Source organism: Rhinatrema bivittatum, chromosome 8 (assembly GCF_901001135.1).
Source record: "Rhinatrema bivittatum chromosome 8, aRhiBiv1.1, whole genome shotgun sequence".
NCBI lineage: Eukaryota > Metazoa > Chordata > Amphibia > Gymnophiona > Rhinatrematidae > Rhinatrema > Rhinatrema bivittatum.
In genome coordinates this window covers 163,414,467-163,433,330 of record NC_042622.1, presented here as the reverse complement: position 1 = coordinate 163,433,330, position 18,864 = coordinate 163,414,467, and the positions used below count along the sequence as shown (strand labels likewise).

General features: G+C 49.0%; 1 protein-coding gene across 3 annotated transcripts in view; it reads left to right on the top strand.

The window, feature by feature from the left end:
- Positions 1 to 18,864, top strand: part of SMG6 (SMG6 nonsense mediated mRNA decay factor) — a 387,710-nt gene that overhangs the window by 14,378 nt on the left and 354,468 nt on the right. For 2 of the 3 annotated variants that reach the window (XM_029611072.1, XM_029611074.1), the window contains exons 2-7: positions 3,058 to 4,630; positions 4,751 to 4,943; positions 5,972 to 6,082; positions 6,596 to 6,702; positions 7,125 to 7,203; positions 18,720 to 18,830. In XM_029611072.1, the coding sequence (XP_029466932.1) occupies positions 3,058 to 4,630; positions 4,751 to 4,943; positions 5,972 to 6,082; positions 6,596 to 6,702; positions 7,125 to 7,203; positions 18,720 to 18,830 (2,174 nt within the window). Of the gene's footprint in view, positions 1 to 2,807; positions 2,860 to 3,057; positions 4,631 to 4,750; positions 4,944 to 5,971; positions 6,083 to 6,595; positions 6,703 to 7,124; positions 7,204 to 18,719; positions 18,831 to 18,864 lie in introns of those variants that run through there. The other variant, XM_029611073.1, reaches the window with a different exon arrangement.

The window sequence follows — 18,864 nt, the reverse complement described above, 5'->3', positions numbered from 1 at the left end:
TGTCCAGGCCCGGGAGGACACACAACCTTTGCAAGGGCAGTATTAATTGGGCCACGGCAGCCTCCCGCCTGGTTCGGGAGTAGCTTTTATACATCCCATTGGTCCTGAGTCCATTTGGCTACACTAAGGAAAACTCAATTATCAGGTAAGTAATTTCTCCATTGATTGAGGGTAAGTTAGTTGGATTTACTTATTTTGGTTTGATTTGACTTAAGAGAATTTAACAGTTGAAACTATTTCTGGATAATGTTGCAATTTATTTTGGTATTAGTTATCATCATGGGGGTGTTAGATTACTATAATGGTCTGCTAGTGAGATTACGGGATTACTTGATTAAAAAAAAAAGTTACAACTAATTCAGAACAGTGTTGCATGGCTGGTTTGAGAGAAATCCAGGATAGATAGGGTGTCTTTTACTGGTCTCATTGCACTGGCTTCCAGTTGCTGAAAGGGTGCAGTTTTAAATTACATTTCCCACATGTTGCTGAGAGTGTGAGATGAGACTGATAAGCCACCTTGGTAGAAATATGCGCCCTCCACAAGAACTTAGAGGTAGCAAGGTTTAGCAAGGAGATGGGTTGGTAAGAGGTAGTGTGCATCCGGTCTTTGCCCGGCTTAGGTATGAGCGTGATATGTGCACAATTAGTATGAGGTGGATATGATCCCTGGGTAATTAACTCATTGAAAGTGCACATTAGGAGAGGTGTAACCGAGTTATCCAAACTTTGATAGAATTTTGCCGTATATCCATCTGGACCCAGGGTCTTAAAACGTTTAGTGTGCCTTATAACATTCCTAACTTCATCTGACGTTACGGGTTGGTTTAATCATTTTTGTTGTTCGTGAGTGATACTTGGCAACTCCAACTGAGTTTGGAACCGTTTCAAAGCCTCTAAGTCCCCAGATTCTGACCCTTATTTATTTAAACACTTTTCTATACCGTTGCTAAGTTAAATACCATCGCAATGGTTTACATGTAGGCACATATTTAATGTCGATAAAAGTGTACTATAGTACATTCTAACAGGTGCCATTAAAGGTTCGGTTACAATATATCAATATACATAGTCATTTAGCGAAGTAGATCATGACCAGATGTACCAAGGTACTTATTCGGGTAGTTTTATTACACATAGAATTATATTTATGCTTATTGTGGTGTAGAGTTCATAGACTAATCTACTGTAAAGTCCTAAGTACTGTGTGTCGGTACCTTTCTGTCTTTTCCTGACTAGTTTCACTCTTTTCGCCTGTCTCTTTGTAAAATGCTTGTCTAGATGAGAATAATAGTCTCGAATTGTGTGTAAAATTGAAGGAATGTCAAATACCACCCGGTCTGATGGAAGTTGTATGGCTGCAATGTAGCAGGGACCACACTGTGCCCTAATTAAGTTGGTCATCAGCTTCCCAGATTTATTACTAAATTGAAATAGTTTATATTGATAGTATAGGAGGCTCTTCTTAGCTCTTTGATGTATTAATGAGTTGAGTGTGTTTTGTATTGTTAGATACTTTTCTTTATTGGATCGAGAGTGTATTAATGTAAAAGAATGTTTAGCTTGCTGGAGTTGAGCGCTTAACATTAAAAGCTGTTGTCCAACATTTTCCTTCTTCTGGCGGTATAGGAAATTATATCCCCCCGTAGAACTGCCTTTGTGGTATACCAGCATAATATAGGATCATTCACATGTTCCTTATTAAAGTGTAGTTATTCTTTCCACTTTTCCCCGAAGGTATTCTTGAAACTGAGTATCATCTGCTTTTATAATTTGATAATCTTTATGTTCTTTTAAATTTAAATCTTTATTTACATTTGTTTTTTTATTTAGTTATGTAAACCGTTTTGATTAAACACTGTTTGTAAAGACGGTATACAAATACTTTTAAATAAATAAGTAATAGGGGACACGCCAAATAAACGCTGAAGGGTCAGTGGGGTGCCCCACTAATGTAACCCATACCGGGGCATGATCCGATTATAATTACAGCATCTCTACCTGCCTCTTGTAATTTAGAAAAGGCGTGCTCGCTCAGCAGGATATAATCCAATCTAGACTGTGACGTGAGTTCGGGAGATGTGGGTAAAGTCCTCTTCGGTTGGATGTAAAGTGCGCCATGTGTCTACCAGATGTAGAGACCTTTCAAGAAAAGAATACCATTATCCTGGACACTATCACGCTGGTGGGTTGGATCTTTATCCATCTGTGTGTCGCGTGTGGTATTAAAATCCCCCTTGATTATGATAGTGCGATCCATATAGGGGATCAGGTCCCCTATATCTCGGAAAAACTTAAGCTGTGGATTATTAGGGATGTATACATTACAATAGACAGTGATATTCTGATTTAATTCAGTAACCAAGATAATATATCTGCCCTCCGAGTCTTTAACCTCCTTGTGCACTGTAAGTGGGATATGTTTGTTAAGCAGTATGGCAACTCCTGCTGATCTCGAGGTGGCTGAGGCATGGTGAACGTATCCTATGTTCAGGGACTTCATACATCAGCACATCCCATCCAGAGAGAGGATGTGTAACCATTTCCAGTTCTGTTCCACAGAATCTGACCCAGTATGGCATGATGTCAGACATTTGTACTATTAAGCATCAAGGTGTGAGATAGCAATTCTAACAATTAATGAATAAATATTTTTACCAATGGACAGAGTATCCAAATCTGAGGTTCTGTTATTTATCTCTCTGGTTTGAAAGAGACCTAGTGTGAGCAAATAATGGAAATTCTCTAGAACACTGGCTGGAGAATTCTGAAAGGAACTCTGGAAGCAGCAGATCCCCAGGTCTTGCAGAGAACCTGTGCGTGCACTCGTGTAGCACTGCAGAGACTCCCTCCCCAGGACAGGTACCTAATGCACTCAGCCTGCTTGAGGTGGACTCCTTTTTCTGAAGCTGTGTCCATAGATAATGGGCTGAAAGTAAAAATAGCATAACAAATGATGTAAAATGTCAAATTCCCTGATGCCACTGAAGGGTTTTGCTATTACTTTCTGCTTCTCCGTTCCTGAGGTTTTGACCCTCCTTTTCTTTCTCTTCCTTGCAGAGAATTTGACGGAGATGAAGGAGCCCAGGCAGCGGAGAGATAACAGGCGACCAGATCTGGAGATCTACAAGCCCCGGCTGTCCCGATTGAGAAGCAAACAGAAGGAAGTGAAGCAGGACACTTCAGGGAGTGACGGGAACCAGTCCGAGGAGTCCCGGGATGAGGAGCCGGCTCCTCCTGCTGAGGGTCACACTAGAAGGAATGGCACATCCAACAAAGATGATCCCTTGTGTCAAGAGCCAGCTGGCTGCCTCAAGATTACCAGGAGAGTCAAGAAGCCAGACCGGCAGATTTATGAGCCCGGCAAGCGATTATGGGGCTCGGTGAAAGAACCAGCCGGCCCAGGAACAGGCGAGGATTTAATCCAGAGAGCAGAGCAGCTGAGAATCGTAGGTGACAAAGAAAGGAACCGCACCGGCAGCAGAGATCCAAGGGGTAGAGAAGGAGCTCCAGCTAGCGAGGGGGGTAAATCTGTAAAAGGAGAAAAAGGGAGGAGAGTGGAGAGAGACCGGAGCAGAAAAGCCAGTGAGGATGCAAATCAGGGGAGGTTTCTGAAGGACCAAAGGAGGCTGGTCTCCACAAAGCGTTACTCCCATTCAGACAAGCGCAGGACTCGAGCACGCACCTGCAGCAGCAGCTCGGCGGGCAGTAACAGCAGCGAGGGGCTGGTGCAGGCTGAGGGGGACAGGAAGGGGCAAGAGAGGAGCTGCAATAAAAAGCAAATGTGTGACTCCTCCACGGACTCTCTGGACGACGATCAGAGAGCCCTGACCGAGGCTTCGGTGCCTCTCAGGAGCCCAGGCAAGAAGCGGCAGCAGCAGCAGCACCATTATTCTCATAAGCACAGAGCCAGCAAAGGGGATAGCATCAAGGAAAACCATGGCAGCCCTCGCTTCCTTTCCCACAGCGACTGCCCGCAGAAGGGGAGCCCAGACCACGGCAACCAGGTCGTGGAAACTGGGCGGAGGGGCCGTGGGATCCTGATTCTCCCTGCCAACACAGATCTCTGCGCCAGCACGGTGGGGGTGCCAGAAGCTGTCCACTTAGGACCAAAGCTCACCAGCAAGACAGCTTGGGGAAGAGGCCGGGGGGGCACCAACCGCCGTCTCTGGGACCCGAACAACCCAGAGCAAAAGCCTGCCCTGAGGAATCCAGCTCAGCCGCTGCACTTCTTGGATACAGATGATGAGACGAGCCCCATGGCACCGGGAGAGAGTTCCCAGCCCTGCCCCCGACTCACCCCAGCCCCCTTCTACAGGTTTCAGAGCTCCGACAACCCGTATTACTACCACAGGAGCCCAGGCTCCAATCCTGTGCCCCAGTACCCCTACGGAGCCTACTCGATGCAGTATCAAATGGGGCCGTGTTACCCGGGGTACCCGCCTCCCGCAGGGCACTACTTCCCCGGCAAGCCCTTGAGTCCCGAGGAGATGGAGCAGCAGGTGCGGACCTTGCAGCAGCAGGAGCTCGGACGTCTCCTGCGGGTGGCAGATAACCAGGAGCTGCAGCTCAGCAACCTGCTTTCCAGGGACAGGATCAGCCCTGAGGGTCTGGAAAAGATGGCCCTCCTCAGGTAGGAACCATCCACTGGGGGGGGGGGGGGAGGGATGCACAAAGTCCAGGAGTCCCCCATCCCCTGGTCTTTGTATCTCCCTTTCTCGGCAGTCAGCTCTAGGTCTTGTCTTTTTTGCAGAGCGGAGCTTCTTCAGTTGTATGAGCGCTGCATCCTAAGTGACATTGAGTTCTCAGATTCCCAGAATGTGGATCAGATTCTGTGGAAACACGCCTTCTATCAGGTGATTGAGAAGTTCCGTCAGTTTCTGAAGGATCCGGCGGGTGAGAGTGCGGAAGGAATCCGTAGGAAGCTTCTGGAGCTCTTGGAGGAGGTACGTACGTGGTGTGAGGTGGGGGAGCGTCGTCTGGGGGACGTCCAGAGGGCAGTAATTTTTGTTCCTTTTTATAGCTCTGAATATGCAAACCTCATAACTCCTGCAGTCCCACATTTGTTCAGTTTCTTGGCCAGTCTCTTATGGTGATGAGAATGCATATGAGGTGCAGTGTGACTCATCCGTCTCTAAAGTTTTGTGGCTAGTATCTTAACTGGGCAGTTCAATAGGACTTTATTATGCCTCGCCTCTGTTTTACTGCAACTCTAACCTCCCTCAAAATGGAAGGCTTTTTTCCTTGTTTAAGGTTCATTGGCAATTTTTATAGATTAGACAACCAATTTGCTGTTAGCCATCTGGTTAAGTCAGTGTCTCGAGCTGTTCACGGGGCCTCAAGCAGAGACCCAGAATTATTGGTAATGTAGTATTTCAGAGCACTGCATATGACAGCAGAGAGGTGGAGGAGGAAGATGTGTAATAACCGGAGTGGGCAAGATTAAGGCCATATATAGGACTTTGAAAACAAAAGAACGCTATGGTACTGCTTTTCAAACTTTTCTCCATGGAACCCAATGGAAGAAAAATGTCCTTCCGCTGGATCCAGCGGAAGGACATATGTTAACTCCCCTTCTTCTGCTTTGTGCTTTCCAGTCCCCACTGTTCACTTTGACCTCCTCCCCCTGCTCACCTTCATCAGTCCCCTGTATTCACTCTCATCACTTCCCCCCCCTTCCCGGTCAGTCACTGATGCTCCTGCTCCATGTGCCCCTACCTTATTCTCCAGCTTCTTGGCTTGAGCACAGGTTCCACGTGGCCCTCAGAAAGTTTGAACCACATGGTACCTGCGCTCTTAATGCCGTTTTCCTGATAGCTGAGAAACTAGGGAGTACAGCACCCCATGGCACTAAGTGTCTGAACTGCATGGAACAGGAGTGACGGGAATGAGACTGTGACCATGTGATCCATGGTCTGTAGATCTGTGCATGAATGAATGGAGACCGGTCCATGTTCTGTTTTCCCTCCTGCAGGGCAGTACTTTCTTTGATGCTTTGCTTCAGAAGCTGCAGGTCACCTATCAGTTTAAGCTGGAGGATTACATGGATGGAATGGCTATTCGCAGTAAACCCCTGCGGAAGACGGTATGCAGTATCCTCTGTTTCATGAGTTACCTGTTTGAAGTTGTGAGTGTGTTCTCCTGCTGGCTTGGTGCTGATGGCATTCTGCCAGGTCCTGCTGTAGAATATTCTGCTCCGGCTGCCCAGTCTGTCTCTTTATGAGGGCAGACCAGGGTGTATTGAGCATGGAATAAGGGCTGCCCTTGCTGCTTCTTACCCATCCCTGTTATTACTTTCGTGCAATTCCCTTTCTTCTTATTGTTTGGTTGTAATTTATTTGCCAGTGGCTAAGGAGTTCACAGTGAGAAATTTTAATTGTGACTTTGTTTCTCTGGCTGGCAGCACTTGGCCGAACAGAGAGCAGCCTGGGAAGATCTGAGAAAGAGTTGTGTTCTGTTGACAGGGTGGAGTGCTCTACTGGTGAAGGCATAGGAGAATGTGGGGAGAGTGCCGGAGGAGGAGCGGCAGAAAGTATTCAGATGAAGTACTTCTGCAGGCCTGACCAGCCCCTCACACCTGCCTTATTTGTCTTCTTAGGTGAAATATGCCCTGATCAGTGCTCAGCGGTGCATGATCTGCCAGGGAGACATTGCCAGGTACCGGGAGCAGGCCAGCGACAGCACTAATTATGGGAAAGCACGAAGGTATGTTATAAAGCCCTCTCCCCTTCTCTATTTCTATCATAAGAGCAGCCAGACTGGCTTAGGCCATCTTGCCCTGTGTCCTGTCTCAAACAGCAGTATGCAATGGGCATTTAGAAGAAATCTAAAGGAAATAGGCTGTGTAGAGTTGACCATCCCCTCCTCGAACCCTTCTAACTTCTAGCAGTCATGGTTTAGGGGGTACCCTGAGTCCAAAGCAACATGCCTGAATATTTATTTTATACTACTCAGCTTACATACCCCAGATTTCTCTTGGTGTGGGGAGATGGGTGGGCATCTGTATGGAGGCTGTCTAGTGCCAGTGAAGAAGGGCCTCACTACACACCAAGAGGTTTCTCAGTGCTGATATGGTTTTACAGTGTTGCACACCCCTGCCTCTGATCATACCTCTTGTTGCTTCTCAGCTGGTATCTGAAGGCTCAGCAAATCGCTCCCAAAAATGGCCGGCCCTACAATCAACTAGCACTGTTGGCCATCTACACAGTAAGTTCAGCATCCACTATTTGTGGCATGTGAAAGCAGTGGGCATACACTGTGCCCTGAGAGTGCTAGAGCTGGTGTTGGTACACTCCTGTCAGGGCACAGTCTGGGGGGGGGTCCCTTGATCAGTGAAAGCAGGGATTTTGTTGTTGAAAACACTGTATTCTTTACTGCACAATGCATCGCATGCAGAAGGGCCTTGGAGAACAGAAAACTGACATTCCCTGTACATACCCAGATCAATCCAGACTCCTGGATTTTGTCCCCCCCAGTAGATGGAGACAGAGCAGTTTTCAAAGCAAACTCCGCCTATATATAAGATGGTGCCACCTACAGTCCGGCAGTATTACTCTGTCTCCAGCAGATGGTGGAGATGCAAAACCTACATTCTGGTCTGTGAGATGAAGTTTGTTAGTTTTTAGTCAGTTTAAAGTTTTTCCTTTGGCTTGGTAAGTGTTACTTTAAAAAAAAAAAAAAAAGTTACTGAAGGAACAGTGTGGTCTCTGCCTCCCAGGGGGTCGTCAGGTCCTGAGAGGACTATCCCCTGCTGATTTTGAGGCAGCTGCAAGACAGGGTCGCGTGCCCTATTACCGTATTTTTAGCTCCATAAGACGCACTTTTTTCCCCCCAAAAGTGGGGGGAAAATGTCTGTGCGTCTTAATGGAGCAAATATTAAAAAAACCCAACTAACTACAAACCCCCACCTCCTGACCCCCCCAAGATTTGCCAAAAGTCCCTGGTGGTACAGGGGGGGTCCAGAAGTGATCTGCACTTGGGCCATCGGCTGCCAGTATTCACTGCTCCTACCATGTGACAGGGGCCGACCAATGGCACCGGTAGCCCCTGTGACATAGTAAGGGCAAAGGCTATCGGCGCCATTTTGAATACTGGCAGCCGATGGCCCAAGTGCAGGAGATCGCTCCCGGACCCCCGCTGGACCACCAGGGACATTTGGCAAATCTTGGGAGGGGGGGTCAGGAGGGTGGGGGTTTGTAGTTAATGAAATTTAAAGGGTTGGGATGGTCGGGGGGGTTTTTTTTTTTTTGTTTGTTTTTGTTTTTCCAACAAAGAGAATGATAAAAGTTTTCTGATCCGGGGAGTGGCCAGAAATGGCCCACCCCAGACCCGAAAATGAAATGGGGACAAAAAAAACACATTTTATGCCCTCCCCTAATTTGCTCCATCAGACGCCCAGGAACAGAGCCGGTTTAGCACACCATTTTTTTTTTATTTTCCCGCTCTGAATCCTAGGTGCGTCTAATGGTCAGGTGCGTCTTATGGAGCGAAAAATACGGTATATCCTTTTGGCAGCTCTGAGTGCAACACCGGGGAGCCCGGTTCACTCCACCCTGCAGGATCAGCTCCTTGGACCACTACTAGGCAAGTTTAAAAAAAAAAAAAATCTTTAACTTCCTGTCAGCTTTCGGCAGTGGCTCTCTCTCTCTCCTCCCTGTTCCAGCGCGTTTTTGGTGCGGGGGTGTCCGAATTTGCTGCTATTGTTTTTTTTCTATGTAGTTTCTCTTCTCTCCTGATGCCGCGGTCTCCTTCGTGTCGCGAGTGCGGCTTGGCCCGTGCACGTCTATCCCGGGACGGCCTCTGATCGGCGGGAGGGATCCTCCAGAGCCGTGAAAATGCAGAAAATCAATAAAACGAAATCTGCCCGAGTTTCTTTACAATCAGCTGATTCTGGTCAGGCTAGGGCTGATCTGTTCCCATGCTGAGCGGGAACGGAGGCCATTTTGCAGACATTTAGACCTGCAACTCAGGCAGCTATGGGGGAGGGGTTTTTACCTCCGCCTCTCTCCTCAGCCAAGGTTTCCAGGAGAAAGGGAACCTTTCCAGCCTAATTCGCCTGTGACGGAGGATGGCCCCGAGGGGGCTACTGACTCCTTCTCCTCCTTTTCTTCGGAGTTTGTATTGTTACTCCATAAGGCTTTTACGGCAAGGAAGTCTGGAAAGCTACAGGCTGGAGGAAAATTAGCCTCGCTGGGGTCCAAACCTCATGCTAAGAAGTGGTCTGGGTCTAAGAGGGGTTCGGCACCATCCAAACCTAAGCGTCCTCTCCGTACTGGGCTGCCTGAGATGGATACTGATACTTCTGGGCAGGATACAGACCCAGGGGACCCGGACATTCAGTTCAAACCCCCGCAGGGGGTGGATGTGAACAAGGATTTACAGCAGCAAGGCTCAGCGAGGGGTTCGCATGTTGCGGATGGTGATGACCCTAAGGTGGTCCGCCTCTTTAGGAAAGAGGAGTTGGGGCCTCTTATTCCTTCTATTCTAGATGAGTTGGGCATTGAGGAAGAAGAATCCAAACTGGGGGCTATGGATCCTGTCTTGTTGGGTCTGAGGGGCCCTGCAACCGCTTTTCCTTTTCATTTCTTGGCTACAGACTTACTGTTCTGGGAATGGGATACCCCGGATCTTGGCCTGAAGGTGAGTAAGGCCATGGATGTGCTCTATCCTCTGCCGGAGAATGCTTTGGACCTGCTTTGAGTCCCCAAGGTGGACACGGCGGTTTCCGCAGTCACCAAGAAGACCACGGTCATGGTTACTGGAGCGGCAGCACTCAAAGACCTGCAGGACAGGAAGTTGGAGTTGCAGCTTAAGAGGATATTTGATATTTCAGCACTGGGAGTTAGGGCTGCTATCTGCAGCAATTTTGCATTACGGGCGGGCCTCCGCTGGATTCAGCAGTTACAAGCAAACGCTGGCTTCTCGGATGAGGAAGCCGCCCAGGCTGGCCGTTTGGAGGCGTCAATGGCATACTGCGCTGATGCTTTTCAGGATCTGCTGCAGACGTCTGCGAGATCTATGGTATTGGCGGTCTCAGCCCATAAGACTCCTATGGTTAAAAAACTGGTCTGCGGATGTATCCTCTAAGGCGCAGCTGGGATCCCTTCCCTTCAAAGGAAAATTGCTTTTTGGCAAGGACCTGGAGGATATGATCCAGTCTCTAGGGGAGAACAAGGTTCATCGGTTACCAGAAGATAGACCTAAGTCGAGGGGATCCTTTTTGACATGGTCCAGATTCAGAGGGAATTGAAGATTTCGCCCTTCCAGGGCTCCCAGTACTTCTTTTCGTCAACACCAAATAGGCAACAGTCCTGGTCCCGGTCCTTTTGTGACCGACGCTTCGGCAGACCTGATAGCTCCCAGTCTGCTCTGGGAACCAAGTCTGCTCAATGAAGGGGCACCGGTCCATTCCTCTGTGCTTGCAGTAGGGGGCAGACTGTCCCTGTTTTTCGAGGAATGGGCCAAAATAACGGACCAGTGGGTGCTTACTATGATAAGAGACGGCTACGCTTTAGATTTTGCACAGCGCCCTCGGGGCTGGTTTCTCATCTCTCCCTGCGGTTACGAAACCAAGCTAAAGGCAGTCCAGGTCACCTTGCAGTGCTTTCTGCAGCTAGGGGCCATCATTCCAGTACCTACGGAGGCAAGACGGAAAGGTCGGTACTCCATTTACTTCGTCGTGCCAAAGAAAGAGGGATCCTTTCGTCCCATTCTGGATCTAAAAAAGGTAAACAGATGTCTCAGAGTGCCACGTTTTCATATGAAAATGCTGCGGTCAGTTATTGCCTCGGTACGAAAGGGAGAGTTTCTGGTGTCTCTGGATCTCACGGAAGCGTACTTTCATATCGGCATTCGTCCTGATCACCAGAGGTTTCTTCGGTTTTTGGTCCTGGGTCACCATTATCGATTTCGGGCTCTGCCTTTTGGTCTCGCCATGGTGCCCAGGACATTCACCAAGGTAATGGTGGTGGTGGCAGCCCATCTACGCAGGGAGGGACTTCTTGTGCATTCCTATCTGGACGACTGGCTGATTCGAGCGAAATCTGAACCGCTGGCCTGGGTGGCAATTTGCAAGGTGCTCCAGCTCCTTCAGTCACTGGGCTGGGTGATCAACTTCACCAAGTCAACTGCAGCCCACTCAGTCCTTGGAATATTTGGGTGCTCTATTTGATACTCAGCAGGGCAGAGTATTCATTACCACGGACTGCATCTTCAAGCTACAAAGCCAGGTGAGAGCCTTATTGCTCAAGCATCCACTCAGGGTTCAGGATTATTTGCAGGTTCTTGGTTCAATGACTTCAACCTTAGAACTGGTACCCTGGGCTTCTGCTCATATGATGCCTTTACAATCCGCATTGCTGTCCTGATGGAATCCAGTCTCCGAACTTTTTCATCTACCTCTTCCACTTATGGAGGTAGCGTGATCCAGTCTCAATTGGACTCCTCAGGATAATTTATCCTGAGGAGTCCCCCTGGAGGTGTCCGACTGGACAGTGGTCACCACGGATGCCAGTCTCTCAGGTTGGGGGGCGGTCTGCCGGGGGAAGTCAGTGCAGTGATTTTGGTCTCCCATTGAATCGCAGTGGTCGATCAATCATCTGGAAACAAGAACGGTATGGTTAGCTCTACATGCGTTCCATCCTCTCCTCCATGGGAGGTCAGTCAGAGTTCTCTCGGACAATGCGACCATGGTAGCATATATCAACCGCCAAGGAGGAACCAGGAGTCAACCAGTGGCGGCGGAAGCTCGTAAATTGATCAGCTGGGCGGAGCAGAACTTAGCATAGCGGTGTCTCACATCGTCGGCGTGGACAACGTGCAGGCAGATTTTCTCAGCCGACACCGTCTAGAACCCGGGGAATGGGAACTGGCGGATGCAGCTTTTCAACTCATTTGTGATGCATGGGGCAGACCCAGCATGGATCTCATGGCGGCTTTTTGGAATGCCAAAGCGCCGCGTTTTTACGGTCGTCGCAGAGAGACGGGAGTGGGAAGGGGTAGATGCCCTAGTTCTGCCCTGGCCCGTCGAAGTTCTGCTGTACGTCTTACCGCCTTGGTCATTGATCGGCAAAGTGCTCAGGCGAATAGAGATCCATCCAGCGGAGGTCATCCTAGTAGCCCCAGAGTGGCCGAGGCATCCATGGTTTGCGAACCTTCTCAATCTAGCAGTGATGGGACCGCTGCGGTTTCCAGATCTTCCAGACCTACTGCATCAAGGGCCCGTTTGTTTGGAAGGAGTCGATCGATTCTGTCTAGTGGCATGGCTTTTGAAAGGCAACAGTTAAGTCGCAAAGGCTATTCTCCAGCCGTAGTGGCTACACTCCTGCGATTGCGTAAGACAACCACCAACCTAGCGTATGTTAGAGTATGGAGGATTTTTTGAGTCTTGGTGTCTGGACCGAAAGGTGGCTCCTAGCCAGGCCTTGGTGTCTGATATTCTGTGTTTTCTTCAAGCGGGTCTGTCCAAGGGCTTGTCGTGCAGTTCCCTCAGAGTTCAGGTGGCGGCTCTTGGTTGTTTGCGTGGCTCTGTACAAGGCGTAACGTTAGCGGCACATCCAGATGTGGCACATTTCCTACGGGGAGCAAAACACTTGCGTCCTCCGCTGAGGTATCCTTGTCTGAATTTAGTCCTTACAGCCCTATGCTCGGCACCCTTTGAGTCTTTGAAGCGGTCGACTCTGAAAGATCTTACCTTGAATGTATTCTTTCTGGTGCCCATTACATTGGCTCGTAGAGTGTCGGAACTCCAGGCTCTTTCCTGTAAAGAACCTTTTTTGCGGATTTCAGAGTTGGGGGTTTCATTAGGGACAGTGCCTTCTTTTCTGCCGAAAGTGGTTTCTTCTTTTCATGTCAACCAATTGGTGGATCTGCCGGCTTTTGCGGAGTTAGACCGTTCGGATCCCTTGTCTAGAGACTTGCAGAAGCTGGACATTCGCAGAGCATTGCTCAATTATCTGGAGGTTACAAATGAGTTTCAGGTGACGGACCATCTTTTTGTGCTGTGGAGTTGCCCCAAGCGTAGTCATATGGCCTCCAAGACTACCATAGCTCGCTGGCTGAAAGAGACTATTAGCTCGGCCTATCTGCTTCGTGGTAGATCTCTTCCTGTTGGTCTAAAGGCTCACTCTACTCGTTCGCAAGCGGCGTCTTGGGCTGAATGTCAGTTGGTTTCTCCGCAGGAGATTTGCAGAGCGGCTATGTGGAAATACATACATTTGCGAGGCATTACAGATTGGATGTCCAAGCGCCAGTTTCAGGAGGATTTGGAGGAGTGCTCTGTGCGGGTCTCTCCGGATCCCATCCCAGGTAAGGTAGCTCTGGTACATCCCAGCAGTCTGGACTGATTCGGGTACATACAGAGAAAGGAAAATTAGTTTCTTACCTGATAATTTTTGTTCCTGTAGTACCACGGATCAGTCCAGAGTCCCACCCATCAGAGACAATGGAAGTAAGGGAAAGTCCGCTCGGTACTACTTGAATTCCTTTTTCTTTTCGGATCTGCACAAATTGGACTGCACTGTCCTCAAGTGGTTCTACAGGTTCAGTTCCCAGGAGGGTGTAGTGAACCGGTTGGTTCTGTTTTTCTTTGTTAAAGTGTTATTGTACATAATTAAGATGGTTTTGGGGATCCATTCTGCTTTGACATTAAGTAATACTGCCGGACTGTAGGTGGCATCATCCTATATATAGGCGGAGTTTGTTTTGAAAACTGCTCAGTCTCCATCTGCTAAAGGGGGAAGGTGGGGGGAAACCCATGAGTCTGGACTGATCCGTGGTACTACAGGAATGAAAATTATCAGATAAGAAACTAATTTTCCTTTGGAGGGGAGGAAAGATAAGAGCCTCTGGTTAAGGGGGTTCTCTTGAGCAGCCTCTGTTTTCCTGTACGTACCCAGATCAGTCCAGACTCCTGGGTTTATTCATCCGTGCCAGTGGATGGAGACAGAGAAAGTAAAACTGACATTGCTTCAAATACCCTGGTGCCACCTGCAGTTCCTCAGTATTTGTCTGTCTCCAGCAGATGGTGGCTGGTGAATATACCTGCAGTTTCGTCAGTGTGCCCAGTATTTTATTTATTTATTTTTTGAGCCTTTCTCCCAGGGGTCGGGGTTCCTAATCAGGGATCCCTACCCTGTTTGGTTGAGGTGGACGGGATGGGGGGTTGGTGACCCTTTTGTACGCCCGGTCCTGGAGTAACCATGGGGTGCACATCTGGTGATCCAGATCCCTCCCCTCACGAGGTCACTTCGGTGACTTTTGTTCTTTTGGCTCTCTTAGTTATTTCCCCTCACTGTTCCTTAATTTTCTGAATTGAGCTGGACAGCTCTCTTCAGCTTTAGGAGGGGGGATCGGCTGTAAGCTTTATTAAAGTTGGGGGAAAAAAAAAGACAGGTCAGGGGGCAGTTAACAGCAGAAGGCAGCGGTAAGATCTGCTCTCCCTCCCCCCCCCCGAGCGCATTTTTTTTCCTTCGGGGGTTCTCTTCTTTTTTTCTTTTCCCTCCCGTGGTGCGCGGGTCAGCTTGTCGCGCGTGTGGTGCGGCTTCAGGGAGGCTAAATCCAAGCCCCCGCTTGGTCTCGGTGGTAGCTGTGAGAAGGTTCCTTTGGTTATGAAATTGGTCGGCTGATGTGTGGTCTAAGGCCCAGCTGTCTAACCTGCCCTTGAAGGGGAAGCTGCTGTTTGGAGAGGATCTGGAGCTGCTCATGAAGCAATTGGGGAAGTTGAAGGGTAACAAGTTGCCTGAGGACAAGAAGAATGCCAAGAAGGTTTTTCTTCCATGTTCCCGATTTTGGGAGGTAGTGAGGTTTTGCGCTGGCAGGAGTCAGGTGCCGGCTGCCCCAAAGCAGAGTTCTAGCCGACAGCAGTCTTTTTGAGCCCAGCACAGGCCCCCGAGAGATAGTGGGTCCCAAGGTGGGGTGGAAACAAGATGAATGAAGGCGTGCGGGTCCACTCCTCTCCAGATGCTGTTGGAGGGAGACTGGCCCTCTTTTACAAGAAGTGGACCAAGCTCACGTCAGGCTAGTGAGTCCTGCAGGTGTAAGAGAAGGGTCCACTTTTAGAATTTTCTTGGCCACTCAGGGACCCCTTGTATCTCCCGCTGCGTCTCCCGGAGGAAGCGGGAGGCGGTGCAGGATATGTTGCAACATCTGCAGCTTCTGCAAGCCTTTGTTCCAGTGTCTCCCCTGGAGAGGGGACAGGGTCATTACTCTATGTACTTCGTGGTGCCCAAAAAGGAAGATACTTTTCAGTCCATTCTCGATATGCAGAAGGTCAATACTGCCCTATATGTTCCGTGCTTTCTGATGGAGACATTGTGCACGGTGATAGTGGTTTGCAAAGGGGAGTTTCTGGCATTGCTGGACTTATCAGAAGCCTACCTGCACATCCCCATTTGGATTGAGGGAACACTTCCAGTTTCAAGCGCTTCCCTTTGGGTTGGTGATGGCTCCGTGCACTTTCACAAAGGTGGTGATGGTAGTGGCGGAAGCTCTCAGGAAGGAAGGTATCTGGTGCACCCATACCTGGATGAATGGCTGATACAGGCAAAGTCGGAGGTCGAGTGTGTTTGCTCAGTCCAGTGGGATACTGCAGTGTCTGGAATCACTGGGCTGGGTAACGAACCTCGCAAAGAGTCATCTGGAGCCAACCCAATTCCTGGAATATCTGGGAGCTCTCTTCAATACCCGGCTGGGGATGGTGTTTCTGACTACAGAGAGAGTCCTCAACTTGCAGAGTCAGGTTCTTTGGTTATGGTTCCTGTCTGTGCCCAGAGTCTGAGATTACTTACAGGTGCTGGGTTCCATGGCGTCTACGCTGGTTTTAGTGCCATGGGCTTTTGCTCACATGCGTCCTCTGTTATCCCTTTGGAATCTGCTATTGGAAGAGTTTCAGCTTCGTTTACCATTGCCGGAAGATGCCAGGTCCAATCTTTTGTGGTGGCTATCTCAGTGCAATCTGGAGAAAGTGATGGATCTTGAACTACCCGACTGGGTGTTAGTGACCATGGATGCCAGTCTCTTGTGCTGGGGAGTGGGGGCGGTTTGCCAGGGGAAGTCAGTGGTTGCCAGAAGAGGCAACTTGGTCTATCAATCGGCTAGAAATCCCGGTGGTGAGCAAGGGCTTGTTAGCTTTTCTTCTGCTCATCCGGGGCAAGTCGGTGCAAGTATTCTCTGACAATCCGATGACAGTGGCGTACATCCACCGGCAGGGCAGCATGAAGAGTTGACTTGTGGCGCTGGAGGTACAAGAATTATTTGAACGGGTAGAAAAACAACTGATGCGGATAGCTGCTTCTCATGTGGCTGAAGTGGACAATTTGCAGGCAGACGTCCTCAGCATCAGCAACTGGATCCGGGGGAGTGGGAGTTGTCAGCAATGACTATCGCCTTGCAGCTGGCAAGGTGGGGCAGACCAGTGGTGGATCTCATGGCGACTCCAGTGAATGCCAAAGCGGTTTGGTTTTTCAGTCACAGATTTGAGGTCGGATCAGAGGGCATCGACGCTTTCGTTCAGCTGTGGCCAGCGAGCCTGTTGCTGTACAAGTTCCTCCGTGGCCTCTTGTAGGTCGGATGCTGCAGCGCATCAAACTTCATCCGGGCTGGGTGATTCTGGTAGCGCCCGTGTGACCACGTCAGCCATGGTTTGCGGATCATCTGCATCTGGTGGTAGACTGTCCCGTTCGCTTGTCTCACTTCTTGGGGATGTTGCGGCAGACCAGGAGGATAGATTCTCTCTAGCGGCTTGGCTTTTGAGAGGTGGCGACTCCGTTTGAAGGGCTATTCACAGCCGGTGATTGCAACTTTACTGCAGGCAAAGACCTTCCACTTTGATTGCTTGGATGTGAAGAGTCTTCGAATTTTGGTGTTTGCAGAATAGGGTGCAGTCTTTAAAGGTGGACATTCCTCAGGTCCAGGCCCTTTTGCAGAGTGGCTTAGCGAAGGGCTTGGCCTATAATTCCCTTCAGGTTCAGTTAGCAGCCTTGGGTTCCCTTCGTGGCAGGGTAAGCCGTTAGTGTCTCATCCCGATGTGGTTCATTTTCTGAAAGGAGCAAAACATCTGTGTCCTTCGGTGCGCAAGATCTGTCCGGGTTGGAATCTGAATTTTGTTCTTCGCGTTGTGTGTGTGCGCCTCCCTTCAAACCAATATGGAAGAAGTCATTGAAGGATTTAACCCCAAAGGCTATTTTCCTGGTGGTCATCTGTTTGGCTAGGCAAATATCAGAGCTGTAAGCATTATTGTGCAGGGACCCCCTCCCTTCACTTTTCAGAGGATGGAGTTTCCTTACTTACAGTTCCTTCCTTTTTGCCTAAGATGGTATCCTCTCTTCACCTCAGTCAGGTAGTTGAGCTTCCGGCTTTTCCGAACTTGATGGCCAACACTCCTATGGCTCGGGAGCTTCACTTAATGGATGTGCGCCAAATTCTTTTGCAATATCTCAAAATGATGAATGCCTTTCAGAGATCGGATCATCTGTTTGTCCTGTACAGTGGAGCAAAGAAAGGAAATAAGGTTTCCAAGGGCACTATTGCTTGCTGGTTAAAAGAGATGATAGCATCAGTTTACATCTATAAGAGCCAGTCTGTGCCGGAGGGGTTGAGAGCGCATTCCACTAGGGTGCAGGCAATCTCGTGGGCGGAGTTTCAGTTCTCTCCGCAGGGGATCTGTCTTGCGGGAACTTGGTCTTCTCTTCACACTTTTATCAAACATTACTGCTTGGATGTGCGAGTCCCAGAGGATGTGATATTTGGGGAGTGTTTTACATGCGGGTCTTTTGGGGTCCTGCCCAGAATAGAGGGGCTTGGGTACATCCCACTTGTCTGGACTGATCCGGGGTACAAACAGGAAAGGAAAATTGATTCTTACTTGCTAATTTTCGTTCCTGAAGTACCAAGGATCAGTCCAGAGACCCATCCCTATCTGTTGAGAGACTTCCTTGTTTCTGGATATGGCTGAGCTGGTGGAACTGGCATATGATATATGCAGATTATTAAGCAGTGTACATAGTTTGGTATAGGTTTTTCTATTAAATCAAGGGGGCCTCCAACTTAAGTCTCTGTTTCGCCAAAAGTTTATTGGGGTTTAAGGTAGACATCTTGGCTTGGGTACAGGTCAATACTGAGGGACTGCAGGTGGTGCACTCTGTTATGTAGCAGTGCCTCAAAGTTTTGTTCCTCCTCCATCTGCTGTTAGGGATGCATAAACCCACTTGTCTGGACTGATCCGTGGTACTTCAGGAACAAAAATTAGCAGGTAAGAACCAATTTTCCTTTCCTATACTTTATTTAATGCCTGTAAAATATTTGAATGCTTTTATCATCTCCTCCTTTCCCTCCAGCAAGTACATTTTGGGTGTCTTAAGCTTCTCTTGGTAAGGCTTTTGGTGCAGACCCTGTGTCATTTTAGCCCTTTTCTGAACCCCTTCCATCATGTGTCCTTACAAAGGTGCAACCTCTAGAATTGACCACAGTATTCTCATTGGGGGCTCTTCAGTGACCTACACAAAGGCAATGCTACCTCCTATTTTTCCTTGCTGCTATGTCTTCTGATGCAACTGTGCATGCTGCCAGCTTTTCCAGTTGCTTTATGTTAGTTCTTTGTCTGGCTGCCATCAGCTGACCATGCCATAAGTCTCCCTCCCAGTCCTGCTGTTTGTCATCACTAGAGTCTGTAACTGTATGCAGCCTGTGAGATAAGCCAGTAACATCATGTCCTTCCATTCCTGCAGAGAAGGAAACTGGATGCTGTGTATTATTACATGCGCAGCCTGGCTGCCAGCAACCCCATCCTCACTGCCAAGGAGAGCCTCATCAGCCTGTTCGAGGAGACCAAGCGAAAGGTGGGTGTTCTGGAGATGGGCAGGGAAGATACAG